This window comes from Macaca fascicularis, chromosome X, assembly GCF_037993035.2.
Source record: "Macaca fascicularis isolate 582-1 chromosome X, T2T-MFA8v1.1".
Lineage (NCBI taxonomy): Eukaryota > Metazoa > Chordata > Mammalia > Primates > Cercopithecidae > Macaca > Macaca fascicularis.
Genome location: NC_088395.1, coordinates 50,330,217 through 50,350,179, shown reverse-complemented (window position 1 = coordinate 50,350,179; position 19,963 = coordinate 50,330,217). Strand labels below are relative to the sequence as shown.

The 19,963-nt window shown below is 41.8% G+C and overlaps 1 protein-coding gene across 2 annotated transcripts in view; it reads left to right on the top strand.

The window, feature by feature from the left end:
* Positions 1–19,963, top strand: part of DGKK (diacylglycerol kinase kappa) — a 109,892-nt gene that overhangs the window by 76,195 nt on the left and 13,734 nt on the right. For both annotated transcript variants that reach the window (XM_005593586.4, XM_045383610.3), the window contains exons 9-20: positions 1,946–2,129; positions 2,828–2,936; positions 3,705–3,844; positions 4,877–4,958; positions 6,662–6,753; positions 7,634–7,733; positions 8,710–8,938; positions 10,488–10,592; positions 11,050–11,146; positions 12,713–12,820; positions 18,620–18,716; positions 18,963–19,070. In XM_005593586.4, coding sequence (XP_005593643.4) covers positions 1,946–2,129; positions 2,828–2,936; positions 3,705–3,844; positions 4,877–4,958; positions 6,662–6,753; positions 7,634–7,733; positions 8,710–8,938; positions 10,488–10,592; positions 11,050–11,146; positions 12,713–12,820; positions 18,620–18,716; positions 18,963–19,070 — 1,451 coding nt within the window. The remainder of the gene's footprint in view (positions 1–1,945; positions 2,130–2,827; positions 2,937–3,704; positions 3,845–4,876; positions 4,959–6,661; positions 6,754–7,633; positions 7,734–8,709; positions 8,939–10,487; positions 10,593–11,049; positions 11,147–12,712; positions 12,821–18,619; positions 18,717–18,962; positions 19,071–19,963) is intronic.

The window sequence follows — 19,963 nt, the reverse complement described above, 5'->3', positions numbered from 1 at the left end:
AGACAGGTTCTAAAACAAGGGAGAGGTAAGCTTTGGGCTAGGCCATGAATTGGGGCCTGCATTGTTGGTTGGTAGGGGAGCAAGCACATAAAAAGTTAACACCTTTCGACTATTTTATTTAAATATCTTAAGACCTGACTCGTAATGTTTCAAGTCCATGCTGAACAGTCTTCCGCTTATTTTTGCACTACTTCCTCTAACATCTTGTTGCCATTGAATCTGTCCCATGTCACCTCTCTGACCTCATCTTCTGCCACTCCCCCCTCACTCACTTCACAACAACCATACTATTCTCTTCACTGATCCTCAGACAGTCTAGACAGTCTCCCTTTTCAGGGTCCTGGCACTTATTCTTCTTCCTACCCCCCAAAAAACTCTTCCCCCAGATATCTGCATTGCTCACTCCTGCATTCATTCAAGTTTCATCTCAAATGTCACCTCCTGAGAGAAGCCATCCCTGACCACTCTGTCTAAAATAACACAATCTCTACCCGCTTTCCCTACTTTATTTTTCTTCATGACAAATTCTTTTTTATAATTATTTGTTATGGTCTGTCTCCTCCATTAAAATATAAGTTCCACAAGGGTAGGGACTATTTCTATCTTGTCCACCACTATATTCTCAGGACGTAAAGCAGGCACAGAGAATGCCCTCCATACATATTTATTGAATGAAGGGATTAATGCGTCTTAACTACCATTGTGTCAACATATTACTTTAGTAAAAATAAGTTGGAAGGGGTACTACTTTTGGATAACGTGTTCAGGGAAAGTAACTACTTCTGAGCTATGCTAATGAGGGGACCCAGCTTCTGTAAGACTCCCTTGTAGCTGTCAGGCCTGTCAAGTCCTAAAAATTTGGTGCATGACTGGCTAGCTGGCTTAGGATGCCTTCAAGCTCCACTGGCCAGTGAGTGGGAATTGGCCCATAGAGGAAACCTGCCTTTGATTTTTCCAGGCAAACCAGTCATGAAATCTACTCAAGTAGATTTCCTTCAGGTTCCCTTCCACCCAAGCTAAAACAAATGGGTCTTCTCAACCCACCTCCTCCCACCCCTGCTGAGGAGTGAGCCACATGCTTTTTGCCCTGTGTATTTATTTTTGCGGAGGCATCCCTGTCAAGCCACAGCTCCGAGGTCTAGGGGCTCACTATTTGTCTAGCATCTCTTAGGGGGCCATTGCACACTGCCTGTCTCCCTGCCAACAGGCTCTGAGACTCAGCATGAGTTGGCAGGCCTTGGTTATTTAGACTGCTATAACCTCACTTCTCCATGGGTAACTAAAATATTGGGGATTATTAAAAGCCTCTCTCTTGTTCAGATAATTTTCCTATAGTCTTGTTTCCCCCGGGGAAGTTGATGAGATAATACAGATTGCTCTGCAACAGCCTTAGAGAAGTGATTACAGTTCTTTGCTTCATCCCACATCGATATGTTCTGTTATTTAGCTCCTGGCTAAATGACAGCCTTTCCTTCTCCCTTCTCCTGACCTAGTATCTTCTCACTATAAGAACTGAGGTATCCTGGGCAGAAAAAGGACTAGTTGTGTGCTGGTCTTCTTCCTGGGTTCTCAATCCTCTCCTTCCTCAGTTTCCTCACAGTTTTACTAATCCTTGGTTGTGGCACCAATTTCTTTATTCCTTATGTTCCAACATACTGTTGTGTATGAGTCTCTCTCCTGAGCTTGAAGGCAAGGACTATACCCCTAGCAGTATCTGGCATGATGCTTGGCATGTAGTAGTGGCTCAGCAAATGTCATTTGTCTGACAACAGCTGGACAAATACTTTTAAGCCCTTCTGGGTGGTATCTTGACTCTGCTCCTCATTCGCAAAAAACTGAGACTCATACTCAAAAAGTTATTGCAAAATGTGATGTTAAGTTATGTCTCGTTTCCATCTCAACGGGTCTGTTCTTTTTTTTCTTCTTTTTCTTTTCGTTGTGTCAGGCCAATTAGTAGTATCTTCGGACTTCTGGAATCTTGATTGGTCATCAGCCTGTTCATGTCCCTTGCTCATCTTCATCAACTCCAAAAGTGGCGATCATCAGGGGATCATCTTCCTCCGAAAATTCAAGCAATACCTTAACCCATCTCAAGTGTTCGACCTATTGAAGGGTGGACCTGAAGCAGGGTAAGCATGTACCCCATGAGTATGATTGGGTACGTAAGGGAGTCTTCCCTCTATACATTCTAAACCAGGATAGGTTTCTTGGAATCAGTTCTGTATTTGGGCAGGAAAGATCTATTTTCTCAAGTCAGGACACAAATGCATAACTCCAGAGCCTTTTGGGTTGGCTGGTAGGAAGGCTCTTAGCCCTCTCCCAGAAATCCCTTCAAGCCCAGGTCCAAGCCCCTCTCAGAGTTGCTTTATCTTTTTTGGTTGGAAAACGTAAAACTACGCCTCCTAACCTCAGAGAAAGAGACAAATGGACACTGCTGTCTACTTTTCCTGCCACTCTCTTTCCCAGGACCAAATAGATATATCTCCTCTACAGACCTGTTTTATTTTGGGATCATCTGGCTGCTCAGTCCTGGTTCCTGTGAGCCCACTGGCCACCATGCAAGGCATCTTCCTGGGCCTCAGCAAATGGGTCTGGTTAGGTTACTAGTGTTTTCCAGAGCAAAGCTGGGCACAGAAAGAAAATGAGTTGAGGCAAAGCCTGATCTCTGGGATTGTCTATGGTCTTAGATACACAGAGAGATAAGGGTTAAGGGAAAGAAGGCAGGTAGTCTGTTAGCAGAATGCCAAAGCAGCAATCTTATATTGTGGGAAAAGTTACAAAACTCAGCTGTTCATGAAATGACCCCCTTTCCTTTTTGTCCTTCTAGGCTGTCTATGTTCAAGAACTTTGCTCGCTTTCGCATTCTGGTTTGTGGTGGAGATGGCAGCGTGAGCTGGGTCTTATCTCTGATTGATGCCTTTGGATTACATGACAAGGTAAGTCCCTGGGTGACTCAGTTTAGCCATTGCTAGAAAGAGTAGGGGTGTGTAACTGCCCATCCCAAGAAGTCCCAAGTCTTTGCCCTCCCTGTCTGTAAAATATGTTTCCCCCAGGTTTCATATTCAGCCTGACTGGTAGATTCCCAATCTAAGCCTGCTCATCTAGACTATTTTCTGGTTGTCTATCTGTGTGACATTGACAGAAAGAATGAGCAGTGCTCTGTTCCCTAGGCTTCAAAGTGAAGAGTTGAGTTGAAGTAGAGGAGAGCAAACAAAACAGAAGTGGTCTTAGACAGAACTCAGTCCCGAATTTCCTTCCCCTCCTGAGCCCACTGATTTTCTTCCTTGAGTCTCAAGAGTGGCAGAAACTTTCCTCTATGTCTCCTTGCTGTCCCTAGGCAGCCCCTTGCTCTTCTCACTCCAATAGCTTTGTCTCCTGACGTACTTCACCTCCTTGGCCCAGCCCAGATAGAAATTCACAGCTATATTCCTCTTTTATAAGCATGGCCATGAATATTGTCATATTCCAGCAAGTTTTCCCTTTACTTAGTAGATTCTGTGTTGTTAACACTGGGGTCCAACTCCTTAGGGAAAATTTCACCCAATTGCAAACATCTTCTCATTACCTTCCCCAGAATCTGAAGTCCCATAAATCCACTGACTTTAAGACCATAATTCTTCCCAAAGAGTACCCTCTAGGTTCTTCCACGGGTGAAGCTTGGTAGAAAGACCGTCTGAAAAGGGTGTCTCCTTTTGTTCTTGCAGTGTCAGCTGGCAGTCATCCCACTTGGAACCGGCAATGATCTGGCTCGTGTCCTGGGCTGGGGTGCATTCTGGAACAAAAGCAAGTCACCTCTGGACATCCTCAACAGAGTGGAGCAGGCTAGTGTGAGGATCCTAGACAGGTAAGTGGCCGAAAGACCAGGCCCTTGTGCCTCTTCCTGTCCCACATCAGTTACATCACCTCAATCAGGAATACCTTAACTTCTCTGATAGAGCCTCATTTCCTTTCTGGCTTCAGTGCAGAGCGATTTGTGGGTTGGGTTGGGCTTGTCTCTTGGGAAGCCAGGGTCTACCATGTATCCTTCAAACATTATTGAAGCCCCTCTTCAAAACTAAAGGATCCTACTGGGAAGTCAAGGCTGCAGTGGGCCATGATCACGCCACTGCATTCCAGCCTGGGCAACACAGTGAGACCCCGCCTCAAAAAAACAAAACAAAACAAAGCAACAACAACAAAAACAAAAACGCCAAAAAAAACTAAAGGATTCTAGAGCAGGGGCCCCATGGATAAAGTTCAAGTGTTCTGTGAACCTTCTTCAAATTGCAGAGCCAATGATCTGTTTAAGCATATTCTCTCTTGGGGAAAAGTCTATCATTTCATCAGATTTTCAAAGAAACTAAAAAAGGGATGAAGGTTGAGTTTAGAAATAACTTGCTTACATTGTCACTGCTCTAGAGAAGAGCGAGTACTACCATCCTATTTCCTGAGGATAAAAAGACTTTCTATGCTGGTGCATATATGAACATTTGATTTATTGCTGCCCATAAGGATCTCCTGGGGAGCCTTTTAGAAACATCAACCTGGGCCCCACCACAAAGATTCAGTAGGTCATGGCAGGGCCCTGGAATGTGTATTGTACAAAAGAACCTCAGATGATCTTGATGGTTACCTCTGGTTAAGAAGCACTGCTCTCTGAGAACCCTGTAAAGGGAAGGGAATTCCTTCCATCACACTGGCCTATAGAAGTCATGAGACAGAGGTTCCTCTTATGGTATACCTTGAGATCAGGTGACCAGAGATTTCTTGGGCACCCCCTACAACCCACTTCCCCCCACCACATAAACATTTTTACTTCTATCTTCACCTTTGAAGCATTAATTTTTACCAGTGATGAAACAGACCCTTAAATACCCATCTTTGAAATTCATTTCAGATGGAGTGTGATGATTCGTGAGACTCCCAGACAAACCCCACTGCTAAAAGGACAGGTTGAAATGGATGTACCACGATTTGAGGTAACTACTGTCCAGCTGTAATTCAAACCAATATCTTTATTACACAGTGAAATAATTGGCAAAACCCAGAGAGAAGCGTTTGCATTGTCCATGGATGAGGATGAGATCATTGAGGGTTGGTGACATGTCAGTCAGCAGCTGTTTACCAAGAACTATGTTAGGCATTGGGGATATAATTCATTCACCCATTTATTATTCACTCAAAATATTTACAGAGTAACTACTTTATGTGAGATATTATTCTAGGAGATGTTCTTATATGCTAGTGGGTAAAGAAGAATGACATAGTCTACTTGAAGAGATGGAAAAATAAATTGTTTTAGTCAAGTAGTATGAGTGTTTGTACATAAGGAAGTAGAGGGGGTTGGGAACACATAGCAGGAAGATCTATCTGAGTCTGGGGAACTCAGGGAAAGCTTCTCAGGAGGAGTGCCATTTCAGAAGAGACTTGAGATCCAGAGAGAGTTAACCAGGAGAATAAGAAAGGGGAGGGTTTTTCCACACAGATGGAACAGCGTGTATTGTTCCAAAGGCAAGAGAGAGCATGGAATATTCATGAAACTGAAGTACATTCATAATGGCTGATGCATAGGGGCCAGGGAGGGGGCATTCAGGGAGACTGACTAAAGATGAGGCTAGAGAAGTAATCAGGGGCCAGGCCAGGAAGGGCCTGATAAACCACAGTAGGAAGTTTGGATTTTATCCCAAGAGCAATAAGAATTATAGAAGGATTTTTTTTCTTATCTTATTATGAATATTTCTACATTGATGAAAGTTGAAATGGTAGTTCTACTACTAACATTTTCCTATGCATGCTTTATCACATATCCAGTCATCTATCCAGTCTGCTATCTAAGAGAAGGGGTTTAAGTAGAGGAGTGCCATGGAATGTGGAGAAACAATTGAAGGAATAAAAGACTAAAGGCAAAGAGAAAAGCTAGGAGATTTTGTAATTGTCTAGGCAAGAGATGATGATGATTTGGACTGGTAAAGTGGTAGCAGGGATGCATAGCAGTGGATACATTTGAGACATACTGAAAAAATAGAATTATCAGGTCTTGGTAGATGTTTGAATGTCAAGGGTGACAGAGAGGAAGGAGTAGAAGTTGTAATTAAGAACACAGACTCAAGAGCCAGACTACCTGGAATTGAATCCTGACTCTAAACTTATCGTCTTTCCCTTCTCTGGGCCTCAGCCTGTGAAATGGAGATAATAATAGTCTTTATCTCATAAGGTTGTTATGAGGATTATATGAAGAAATATACATGTAGCTTAGAACAGAGCCTGGCACATAGTCAGTACTATATAAGTGGGTGCTGTTGTTATTGGTAGTAATATTATTAAAGACGTTACATTCTGGAATTGGAAAGATGTAGATTTGAATCCATCTTTATTCCTTACTAGCTATGTAATATGAGATTGTTTGTTCATTTGAAACATGAAAGAAATAGTACCTCCTTCATAGGAGGTTGTGATTATTAAGAGAAAATGAAACACATCTAAATTTTTCGAATGACCATAGATCTAAGATCATCTCTGTTGACCTTCAACAAGAATTATTTGATCATTATCATCTCTAGAGAGGCAGTTGAGTTGCTGGTAGAGTCAGTAAGCAACAATGAGGCTGCGGGGGATGAGGATCGGCAGCACACTGTGTTACTGTACTAAGATTCCAGGGCTTAAGAACTCCTTTTACCCCTAGGCTGCTGCCATCCAACACTTAGAATCTGCAGCCACCGAGTTGAACAAAATCCTGAAGGCCAAGTACCCCACAGAGATGATCATCGCAACCAGGTCAGTCTTCCTTTGGCTCTCATCGTTTGGGGCTGTTCCCAGGTCAGACATGGGGCTCATTTTGATAGCTGAGGGTGTTGAGGCCAAGGAGAATATATGTTTATATTCCCAAATCAGATTTCTCCCAACTCAAGCACCCTGAATGAAAAGTTTAGGAAAGAAAGATGGCATTGAGGTGAAGTCGTCTGCTGTTCCAAAAAGTCAAAATTGCAAGCCAGAGATTTGGAAAGAGGATTATAGTAGGGAAACACAACATTATGGACCATTTAAGAGCATAGCATAGCTTCCTATAGTATAGACACCTTGCTTTCCATCTTTTACATCAAGAAAGGTCTCTGTAATATCTACCAATAGCTGCTTTCTCATAACCTGAGGAACACATTCCCCCTTCTAAATATATGGGTCATTTGTTCTTCCTGGGACTTCTTAGGGGGCTCCTGCCCAGTCGACTACACTCTCCTTTGAGAAAAACTTCCCACAGGGAGAGTCCTCCCAATATAATCATTTGTACTAAATTAGCTGGGCCCTTGAAACATAGCTGATTGACCCTGGGTGAAAACCTGACCCAAGTTGGACCAAGTGAATTCTCTTTTCTGGAAATTCAGAATTTAGTACTAAGAAATGCTGGTCAAGCTTTCTTAGGTACTTGACTTGGGAAGTGGTATGAAACTGGACTAAAGTAGGGATGGAACATATTTCACAATATGTACAGAAAAAAAAGCAGAGAGAAAAAGGCTGGGAGGAGAGGGTGAGAGAGAGAGGACAGATCAGGAAAGAGAGAGAGAGGAGCAGGAGGAAGATGGGGACTGATGACGTAAGAGAGAAGGGCTCTGGGCCTCATGGTTCACGTAACATTGTGCCATCTATCTTATCTTTCTAGATTCCTGTGTTCAGCCGTGGAAGATTTTGTGATTGATATTGTAAAGGCCTGGGGTCAGATAAAACAGAACAATACAGCAATAGTGTCTGTGATTTTGAAAGTAAGTTTCCATTCCTTTTGTCTTACACTCTTTGTGGAGCAGCCAGGGGCCCCTTTTGAATAAAAAACAAACATGCCTCTCACTGGGAATTGTAAAAGAAAGGAAAGGAGGAGCAGCTATTAAGCCTCCCTGATGAGGAAGGTCCAACCTCATTGAACTTCCGTCTTTTGCTAAATGAAGGATGGCCCTCTACATGCATACACACATACCATGTACATGCCAAACATCTGCCCACAACTAGACACAAGTGTACATCAAGCAGGTATGTGCATGGCTGTACACCAGAACGTGCTTGAAAGTATGTACATACGAATACACACTACAAATACATTCACATTCACCCCTCTAACAACAATAGCCAACATGTATGTATATAACACTTACTCTGTGTCGAGGACTGTTCTGTTTTTAATGTATTAATGTATTCAATCCTCACAACTACCCTAGAATATGGAGGCACAAAGCAGTTAAGAAACTTGCCTCAGATCACAGACTATTAAGTGATGGAGCTAAGAATCAAGGCCTTAAATCATGCAGCAGATGTAGGTCCCCAAACCTACGCACATACAAAGACACACACCCACCAAGCACCTAAGCAGGGGCACATGCATATCCAGAGGAGCATGCCCATAAAAATCCAGAAATGTTTGTCTTTCCTCAAGTTTGCATGTTACACATTGTTTTATAGGCCAGTTTGACACAAGAAAGACTCAGCTATATACACTGATGCATGGGGCCACTCTGAAACAAATGATATGGGTTTGATCTCCTAACACACTTTGGTTATCTCATCACATCTACCCACCTACTTCTTTCTCTAAGTACTTCATCTTCCCAAATGTGGTTTTCTATGCTCAGCATTTATGGACAACTCTTACCCCTCTCTACCCTTCCCCATATCACCACCACTCCTCGTTCTGTCCTCTCAAGCATGGGTCGCTCATAACAAAGACCTGTCTCCTTCCTTTCTATCTAGAGTGACTTAATGTATGATAAGCTCAGTGTCCTGATCGATGTCCTGGCTGAGGAGGCAGCAGCTACTTCTGCTGAGAAAAGTGCTACAGTATATGCAGACAGCAGCAAGGCAGATAGGAAGCCCTTCGTTCTTCAAATAGACCACATAGCCAAGTGCAAGTTGGAGCTGGCCACAAAGGCCCAGAATCTCCAGAAATCCTTGAAACTCATCATATTCCAAGTTGAACAAGGTAAGGTGGCCAGGGTTGTAGTGACTGAGGTAGGGGAAAGAAAAAGTTCCAGAGGATGACTTACTGGTCTCACTGACTCCAGGTTTGCTATCTGACTCTGCTACAAAAAGTTGTCTAGATTCTGCATTCATATTGCATACGAAGTCAATATTCAGACTACTGATTTGAAAAACCTCAGTCCTGCTAAGCTGCCCCTTTGCCTCCTCCTATCTCCCAGACAGTCAACTCCTGCTACTCATTTTTGGAAACCAACACTCATCCTATACAATTATATTAATAGATGCTAAGTGGCCTGGTTCAAAGCTCTATCAGCTTCCACCACCAGCCATAAGACTTTTTTCCTCCTGCTCCTGTTTCTTTCCAACCACTGAGCCTATGACTATTTTAGAAAGAAAATGGTGTTCATCTCTGTATGTGTTGTACAGTATTAATCAGGCACAAGGGCCCTGAGAGTGGTCCTGACAGTTCTGGCATAATTGCCATTGCCCAGAGCTCACAACAGTCTGCAAATTTCCCAACTCAGAATGAAAACTCTTCAACTCCCTCAGTTTCTTCATTGAATGTTTTGCTGACCACTTCTTTCCCACAATACTTTGAGAAACAGATCAGAAGGTGGTATAAGACTGAGTGTGTTCTAACTAAGCTATTGGAACTGAGCAGAAGTCCTATGCAGCAAGGAAGTCCGTTTGGCTGGCCCTTGACTTTTAGTCATGGTGCCTTGCCCTGCCTTGGTACCTTCAGGTACAACCTCAGCCAAGTTTCCTAGAAAGAAAAAAAATCTCCCTTCTGCACAGTGGAAGGATTAAACAGTCAATTTGCCTCTATTTCTATAATTAGTTTCCAAGCAGTGGGGATCAGATTAAACTGATGTAGCCATAACTGTCACAACCAACCCTCAGTCTGCTCCATCGGCATATATGTTAGATTTAGAGGTGTAGCTTGTGGCTATGAGATAATAAAAGACCTCCCTGGTAGGGGTAGAGATTGAGCCTATGAGCTTTGACACAGGCTGAGACTAAGCATCTCAGCTATACAACATATAGGCTGGTGAAAGAAAAGAGACTTCCCAAATGTTCCAGATGTGGAGTGAGACATTCGAGTGAAAGAGTGGCACAGTCCTAGAGGTTCAATTATAGACAGAAGCCATGTAAGTGAATCAACTAATAGAATGGAGGTAGAAGAGCAGAGGGTTTCCCATGCTGATACCCCAATCCACAGCCACAAACTTCTAGTCACAACCACATGTACTGGGTGACAGAAAAAAAGGAGTAACCAGTAAAACAAAGAAAGCTCAGGCATGAATATGAAAAAACAGCAACACTGTAAGTAAGCTGAGACTACAAACAGTATCATGGAGGAGACGTGATGGTCAAATGGGAGTCTCCATCATCTACCCATTAACTAAACAAAATAGATGCTCAATAAATGTTCAATAAGTGTAATTAATCTTTCTTTCCTTCCATCTTCTCTCCCTCTTTCTTTCCTCCCTCCTTCCTCCCTCCCTTCCTCCTTTCTTTTTTGCTTTCCTTCCTCCCACTTTTCTCTATAGTTCTGGATGAGGAAAGCAGACAGACAATATCTGTTAAGAACTTTAGTTCAACTTTCTTCCTGGAAGATGACCCAGAAGATATTAACCAGACAAGCCCACGACGCCGTAAGGATCTTTCTGTCTTCTTCCCTTATTCTAGCCTTCGTCACTGTTGTTTAGTTCCCAAAGAATAAGTATGTATTTTTTTATGCGTCCTCTTTTAGCCATACTCCTGCAGCAGTTACCCCTCCCTCTTTCCCAGAAACTCACACTATAAGATCCCATGCCAATGTCCAGAGTAATGACCTCATTAGGAACACTGAAGAGGTTGGCCTGATGAAATCCAAGATTTGAAGCTGTTTTCACTGCCAGCAAGCAAGCAGCCCAGCTTTATTCTCTTCTCAGTGGAAGTCCCTATCCATCCAAGAGGATCCCTCTTTGGAATGAGAACCCTTAATATTATCTAGGAGAAAGTCATTGAGCTTGACCTTGCCTCCACAGAGAAAAATGGGGTGAAATACAAGTGAGGGGAAGGGCTTTTTTGTTTGTATCCGACACCCAAGTGATGTCTTGTTGTGTCTAGGTTCTCGTCGTGGCACTTTGTCTGCTATATCTTCTCTCAAAAGTGAGGACCTAGACAACCTTAACTTGGATCACTTATATTTTACACCTGAATCTATGTAAGTATTTAACTCTATCCCTGTTTAATGGCTTCTTTCTTTCTCTTGTTAAGAGCACAATCTCAGGATATCCATAATCAAATCCTTTCCCTTACTTACTAGCTGTGTCACCTACACAAGTGACTAAACCAGTGTGAGCCTCAGTTTTCTCATATGTAAAATGAAGACCATTGTAGAACTTGCATCATGGGTTTGCCGTATTTATTACATTTATATGTGAAAAGTACTTGCACTGAGTAGTGCTTGGCACCCATAATTAAGTGTTATATGCATTTGCAGTTATTATTGGTATTATTATAAACAATTAATAAATGTTAGTTGTTGTTATTACAGAGGACTTGCTGTTTTCACTGTTGCCCTTAACAGTAAAAGGTTGAAGATACTAAAAACTAAATGGTCATTAGTTAGGGGACTAGGCAACAAATCTAAGGACATCTGTCTCACCAGTTCTCCCTCTTTAGAATATCCCCAGCAGCCAAGTTCTGCCACATTTACTCATTCTGAGTTCCATTAAGAAGATCAGCTTGGACATTAGTTAGAGAATCTCCAATCTCTGGACTGTGGCTGAGGGAGGCAAATCTCATGTGAGAGATGTAGGGTCAGTATAGTAATGAATAAAAAAGTAATCTAAGATTAAACAGCTCAACTGTATCCATTTTAATTTCTCAAAAGGACACAGTTAGCAATTATTTATGTCTTCTTAAATAATTTATTTAAGAAAACAATTTTTATTCCTGTCTCCAACCCACATTCTTGCCCCCACACTTCACCATTGGCTCAAATTTATGTCTGAGCTCTCATGGATCTACCTAATGAATTTTGATCAATAGTGCACTGGCAAGTGTTTAACAACCTGCTCTCTTGCGGGAGAAAGCCCTGATTCATTTATGGTGTAAACCCTTCCACCATGGCCTATTTAAATTACTGATACAATGCCATTGAATCCGGAGTTGGAAAGAGCTATGCATAATCAGTTTACATGAGCTGGTGCCAACTGGCTATGGCACACCACTGGTTTTGATGTTGGCACCCTAGATGGACACAGGAAACTTGACAATTGGCTTTTTGTTATGGACATATCTACCCTCTTTTATCAGTCTTTCCTCCCAAATGTGTGGTCACTTTGCCCTTTGATGTCAGACATCACTGAGAGCAGTTGTGCAGACTTAACTGTCATGGCATGCTTGTGTCTAGGATATTCAAAAGTTCTTTATAGGAATAAGCCAATGACTGTATTTCCCTTAATACTGCATATGAAGAAAATAGGGACCACTCATATATGAGGCCTCCAAAGATGACTAAAATCATGAATGCTGCTTCTTTATTATGAGTTCCAATCCCACTGAAGCTTCCCAACTGGCTAGGCACTCCCTCTTACAGCTAATCAGCTAGTTGTTCACACAAAAGGATATCTACATGTGCCTCTCAAAAATGTTATAGTTAGTGCCCAGTGTGGAGGGGGCCTTCCCTCAATGGTTTTCCATCATGCAGATTCATCTTCATGCCCAATGATAGCGGCACTTCTTTCTTGCACCAATGTCTGTCCTCTTCTTTGATTAATTTCAGACGCTTCAAAGAAAAATGTGTCATGAACAACTACTTCGGAATTGGACTGGATGCTAAAATTTCTCTGGACTTCAACACCAGAAGAGATGAACACCCGGGGCAATACAAGTAAGGAAAAGAAACTCCCATCCCTACATGCAAACACACTATCACAATATACATACGTATTCCTACATTCTCTACCTCTCAGACAAGCAACAGAAAGAAAGGGACCCATTGGAAGTAAAATGCATTTGTCCCAAGACTAGTCTAGCAGAACAGTGTGTGCCAAATGTTGGATAACTGCACTGGCATCCTAAGCTTGGAGCTGCCTTCAAATCCAGACCTGTGGATTTCTGTGTAAACACAGCTACCTGTGTTACTGTTACTGAGAATAGATTATGTTGACCCAATTTAGCAAATTGCCCATCTTTGTTCTGTCTGTGAGAGTTTAACCAGGTTTCAGTAGTGGCTTCAGATCTGTTTTCACTAGACAAAGTTGCAAAGTATCAAATATCCCTCTATTTGTTATTGGTGTTCCTAACCTGGTTCCCCTGGACCCGTTAATTGTACCCTATCCAGTGTTGGCCTGCATGGCACCTTCTCGCACTTTCATACTTCAGACAAGACCTAAGTCAGTCTCAGAGTTCTTGTGGTACATTGAAGCTATAAGTAAAAAGCATGATACCCCACCCCACCCTTGCCACTGACACTAGAGCCTCTTTCTCAAAGCAGGCCTGGGCTGAGAAACAAGAACTTTGTCAGATATGTGATCTGCAAATATTTTTTCCCAGTCTGTTGCTGGTCTTTTCATTTTCTTAGTGGTATCTTTGAAGTACAAAAGTATTGAATTCTAAGGCAGTCCAATTGATCAGTTTTTTCTTTATGGACCATGCTTTTGGTGCCATCTGTAAGAAATCTTTGCCTAACCCAAGATCTTAAAAATTTGCTCCAAAGTTTTCTTCTAAAGTTTGGATTGTTTTAACTCTTATTAGTACATTTAAGTGTATGATCTACTTGGAGTTCATTTTTATGTATAGTGTGAGGGTCTAAGGTATGAGTCTAAGTTTATCTTTTTGCCTGTGGATATCTAATTATCTCACCACCATTTTTATTTATTTATTTTTATCTTTTTATTTTTCTGGAGACGGAGTCTCGCTCTGTCGCCCAGGCTGGAGTGTAGTGGCATGATCTCGGCTCACTGCAACCTCTGCCTCCTGGGTTCAAGCAATTCTCCTGCCTCAGCCTCCCAGGTAGCTGGGATTACAGGTGCATGATACCATGCCTGACTAAGTTTTTGTAATTTAGTAGAGACGGGGATTTCACCATTTTGTCCAGGCTGGTCTCAAACTCCTGAGGTCAGGCAATCCACCCACCTCGGCTTCCCAAAGTGCTAGGATTACAGGTGTGAGTCACCGCACCCGGACCTAGCACCATTTTTAAAAAAATACTTTAAGTTCTAGGGTACATGTGCACAATGTGCAGGTTTGTTACATATGTATACATGTGCCATGCTGGTGTGCTGCACCCATTAACTCATCATTTACATTAGGTGTATCTCCTAATGCTATCCCTTTTTCCTCCCCTCAGCCCACGACAGACTCTGGTGTGTGATGTTCCCCTTCCTGCGTCCAAGTGTTCACATTGTTCAATTCCCACCTATGAGTGAGAATATGCAGTGTTTGGTTTTTTGTCCTTGCGATAGTTTGCTGAGAATGATGGTTTCCGGCTTCATCCATGTCCCTACAAAGGACACAAACTCATCCTTTTTTATGGCTGCATAGTATTCCATGGTGTATATGTGCCACATTTTCTTAATCCAGTCTATCATTGATGGACATTTGGGTTGGTTCCAAGTCTTTGCTATTGTGAATAGTGCCGCAATAAACATACATGTGCATGTGTCTTTATAGCAGCATAATTTATAATCCTCTGGGTATATACCCAGTAATGGGATGGCTAGGTCAAATGGTATTTCTATTTCTAGATCCTTGAGGAATCGCCACACTGTCTTCCATGATGGTTGAACTAGTTTACAGTCCCACCAACAGTGTAAAAGTGTTCCTATTTCTCTACATCCTCTCCAGCACCTGTTGTTTCCAGACTTTTTAATGATCGCCATTCTAACTGGTGTGAGGTGGTATCTCATTGTGGTTTTGATTTGCATTTCTCTGATGGCCAGTGATGATGAGCATTTTTTCATGTGTCTGTTGGCTGCATAAATGTCTTCTTTTGAGAAGTGTCTGTTCATATCCTTCACCCACTTTTTGATGGGGTTGCTTTTTTCTTGTAAATTTGTTTGAGTTCTTTGTAGATTCTGGATATTAGCCCTTTGTCAGACGAGTAGATTGAAAAAAATTTCTCCCATTCTGTAGGTTGCCTGTTCACTCTGATGGTAGTTTCTTTTGCTGTGCAGAAGCTCTTTAGTTTAATTAGATCCCATTAGTAAATTTTGGCTTTTGTTGCCATTGCTTTTGGTGTTTTAGACATGAAGTCCTTGCCCATGCCTATGTCCTGAATGGTATTGCCTAGGTTTTCTTCTAGGGTTTTTATGGTTTTAGTTCTACCATTTAAGTCTTTAATCCATCTTGAATTAATTTTTGTATAAGGTGTAAGGAAGGGATCCAGTTTCAGCTTCTACATATGGCTAGCCAGTTTTCCCAGCACCATTTATTAAATAGGGAATCCTTTCCCCATTTCTTGTTTTTGTCAGGTTTGTCAAAGATCAGATGGTTGTAGATGTGTGGTATTATTTCTGAGGGCTCTGTTCTGTTCCATTAGTCTATATCTCTGTTTTGGTACCAGTACCATGCTGTTTTGGTTACTGTGGCCTTGTAGTATAGTTTGAAGTAAGGTAGCATGATGCCTCCAGCTTTGTTCTTTTGCCTTAGGATTGTCTTGGCAATGTGGGCTCTTTTTTGGTTCCATATGAACTTTAAGGTAGTTTTTCCAATTCTGTAAAGAAAATCATTGGTAGCTTGATGGGGATGGCATTGAATCTATAAATTACCTTGGGCAGTATGGTCATTTTCATGATATTGATTCTTCCTATCCATGAGCATGGAATGTTCTTCCATTTGTTTGTGTCCTCTTTTATTTTGTTGAGCAGTGGTTTGTAGTTCTCCCTGAAGAGGTCCTTACATCCTTTGTAAGTTGGATTCCTAGGTATTTTATTCTCTTTGAAGCAGTTGTGAATGGGAGTTCACTCATGATTTGGCTCTCTGTTTGTCTGTTATTGGTGTATAAGAATGCTTGTGATTTTTGCACATTGATTTTGTATCCTGAGACTTTGCTGAAGTTGCTTATCCACTTAAGGAGATTTGGGGCTGAGACGATGGGGTTTTCTAAATATACAATCATGTCATCTGCAAACAGGGACAATTTGACTTCCTCTTTTCCTAATCGAATACTCTTTATTTCTTTCTCCTGCTTGATTTCCCTGGCCAGAAATTCCAGGACTATGTTGAATAGGAGTGGTGAGAGAGGGCATCCCTGTCTTGTGCCAGTTTTCAAAGGGAATGCTTCCAGTTTTTGCGCATTCACTATGATATTGGCTGTGGCTTTGTCATAAATAGCTCTTATTATTTTGAGATATGTCCCATCAATACCGAATTTATTGAGAGTTTTTAGCATGAAGGTCTGTTGAATTTTGTCAAAGGCCTTTCCTGCATCTATTGAGATGATCATGTGGTTTTTGTCTTTGGTTCTGTTTATATGCTGGATTACGTTTATTGATTTGCGTATGTTGAACCAGCCTTGCATCCCAAAGATGAAACCCACTTGATCATGGTGGATAAGCTTTTTGTTGTGCTGCTGGATTCGGTTTGCCAGTATTTTATTGAGGATTTTTGCATCGATGTTCATCAGGGATATTGGTCTAAAATTCTCTTTTTATGTTGTGTCTCTGCCAGGCTTTGGTATCAGGATGATGCTGGCCTCATAAAATGAGTTAGGGAGGATTTCCTCTTTTTCTATTGATTGGAATGATTTCAGAAGGAATGGTACCAGCTCTTCCTTGTACCTCTCATAGAATTTGGCTGTGAATCTGTCTGGTCCTGGACTTTTTTTGGTTGCTAGACTATTAATTATTGCCTCAATTTCAGAGCCTGTTATTGGTCTATTCAGGGATTCAACTTCTTCCTGGTTTAGTCTTGGGAGGGTGTATGTGTCCAGGAATTTATCCATTTCTTCTAGATTTTCTAGTTTATTTGCATAGAGGTGTTTATAGTATTCTCTGATGGTAGTTTGTATTTCTGTGGGATCGGTGGTGATATCCCCTTTATCATTTTGTATTGCATCTGTTTGATTCTTCTCTCTTTTCTTCTTTATTAGTTTTGCTAGCAGTCTATCAATTTTGTTGATTATTTCAAAAAACTAGCTCCTGGATTCATTGATTTCTTGAAGGGTTTTTTGTGTCTCTATCTCCTTCAGTTCTACTCTCATCTTAGTTATTTCTTGCCTTCTGCTAGCTTTTGAATGTGTTTGTTCTTGCTTCTCCAGTTCTTTTAATTGTGATGTTAGGGTGTCAATTTTAGATCTTTCCTGCTTTCTCTTGTGGGCGTTTAGTGCTGTAAATTTCCCTCTACACACTGCTGTAAATATGTCCCAGAGATTGTGGTATGTTGTGTCTTTGTTCTCATTGGTTTCAAACAACATCTTTATTTCTGCCTTCATTTCGTTATGTACCTGGTAGTCATTCAGGAGCAGGTTGTTCAGTTTCCATTTAGTTGAGCGGTTTTGAGTGAGTTTCTTAATCCTGAGTTCTAGTTTGATTGCACTGTGGTCTAAGAGACAGTTTGTTATAATTTCTGTTCTTTTACATTCCTAGCACCATGTTTTAAAACAGCTTTCCTTTCCCCAATGAATCATGTTGGCACCTTTGTCAAAAATCAGTTGACCACAAATGCAAGGGTTTATTTTTGGACTCTCACTTCTGTTCTATTTATTTATGTGTCTATCCTTTGCAAGTACCACACTATCTTGGTAACTGTAGCTTTACAGTAATTTTTGAAATTGGGAGATGAAAGTCCCCGACTTTATTCTTTTTTTCAGAGTTGGTTTGTTCTAGGTATTGTGCATTTTCATATACCTAAACTCCTATTTTTGTAGATGAGAACATCAAAGTGCCCAGAGAACGAATGGTTTAAACAGTGTCTCAATAATTTTGTGCTAGCATTCTGATATTTCAAAACTCATTCCATGTGATGATGGCTCATTTCTGTGGCTCTACTTTACAAACTCAAAGTAAACTATATCCAGCCTTTCTAGTGATCGTAAGCACCCCACCTATTTCTATCAGAGATCCCACAGTCAGCAAGATCCTGTCCTCCCTACCTCCACCTCAAGTCACCTGATATCCTTTCCTGTCTCTTATTTTTCTCCACTGGCTGTTCCTCTAAAATCTCCCTACTAAGCTTAGATCTGTTCCATGGCATTGAATTAAGCATTTGGTACATGGATCTGGTGTTTGGAAAAGTACTTCACTTTGCCAGAAAAGTTGCTACTTCAAAAACATTGCACTCTAAAAGTCACATGTTTCAAATGAAATTGTTTCCAAGCAGCTGAAATCTCCTGGAGTAGCACAACTGTGGTAGCTGGTGTGTAGCAGCCAGTTATGCTCATAGCTTTTTATGAGCATTGATGTCTGAATATAGCCTGTTTCTTCCAAGTCTGGACCAATATTGGTAGCAAGGAGAAATGGAAAATTTATCTGTTGATAGGATACTGAGGCTTCAAAGGGGCCCAGGAACACATTTCTGTGTTTGCATGGGATACCAGTTACATTAACTGCTGTCCAGTTACCATTTAGCATGACTCCTCTCTCTAAGAAGGCATTTGAGAAATAAGATAGTTTTCCTCCCTGTCTTTCTCCACCTTTTATCTATATATCATTCACCCTCTGCTTTCTTAATGCTTACCTCCCTGTAGTAGCCGCCTTAAGAACAAGATGTGGTATGGCCTTCTGGGAACCAAGGAACTTTTGCAGCGCTCTTACAGGAAACTGGAAGAACGAGTGCATTTGGAGGTTAGTGGAAAAGGGGGTAGTCTTTCCTGGGTATGGAGAAAGGAAATCTCACGGCCTTGGGAATACCCTATATGCTGGTTCTTCCTGAGCTTTAACTCTGTGATCCTCACAGCTCATGGGAGGAGGGCATAAAGATAGATTTCCATGTAATGGAAGAGAAGACAGAGCCCTTTCCCCATCTCTATAAATGTTCCTTCATGTTGCTATCTAAAGATCCAGCTAATGAGAGCTACTCTTTTCTTTCAGTGTGATGGAGAAACCATCTCCTTGCCAAACCTGCAAGGCATCGTAGTGCTCAACATTACCAGCTATGCCGGAGGTATCAACTTCTGGGGAAGCAACACAGCAACCACGGTTAGTATGGAACAAGGAATTGGGAGGGAGAAAGGCATGATCCCACTAAGGTCTCTCAGAAGGAAGCATTGTGCTAACTGAAGTGAAAAATGGACAATGGGAGAAGAGGCTGAAAACCTTTATTAGCAGCAGCTGTATGATCAGTTTTTTAGGCAATTACCATCCAAGAGCAGAAAATTCAACTGAAGACCTCAGGATAAGGTCAACTCTTAGGTGTTGCCTGAGCTTTGGATTTTCCATTCCTCAGGTCTGACAGATCCTTTAAAGGCTCTCTAGACCACGCTTTTTTTTTTTTTTTTTTTTTTTTTTTTTTTTTTTTTTTTTAGACGGAGCCTCGCTCTGTCATCCAGGCTGGAGTGGCATGATCTCAGCTCATTGCAACCTCCACCTCCCAGGTTCAAGTGATTCTCCTGCCTCAGCTTCCCAAGTAGCTGGGATTACCGGCACCAGCCACCATGCCCAGCTAACTTTTGTATTTTTAGTAGAGACAGGGTTTCGCCATGGTGGCCAGGCTGGTCGACCTTGAACTTTTGGCCTCAGGTGATCCACCTGCCTCGGCCTCCCAAAGTGCTAGGATTACAGGTGTGAGCCACTGCACCCGGCCAAGGCCATGCTCTTTTCTCCAAGGAATTCTGCCAGTAAAATCTCCTGGGAAGCTGACCACGACCGCTTTACTCTGAGTTTACCCAAGAAGGTCATAAGGCCAATAAGACTGGCCTCGGGGGTTTATGATGCTGGATTGGACAAGGAGGGAACTGGCTAAGAGTTCAGTATCCTTTTCCCAGATTGGCTTCCTGACCTCATATTTTTCCCTTTTAATAATGAAGTGTTTCCTCTCTTCATGAGCTAGAAAAATTCTCACCAGGAGCCTTTAAACATGCCTTCTTGTTATA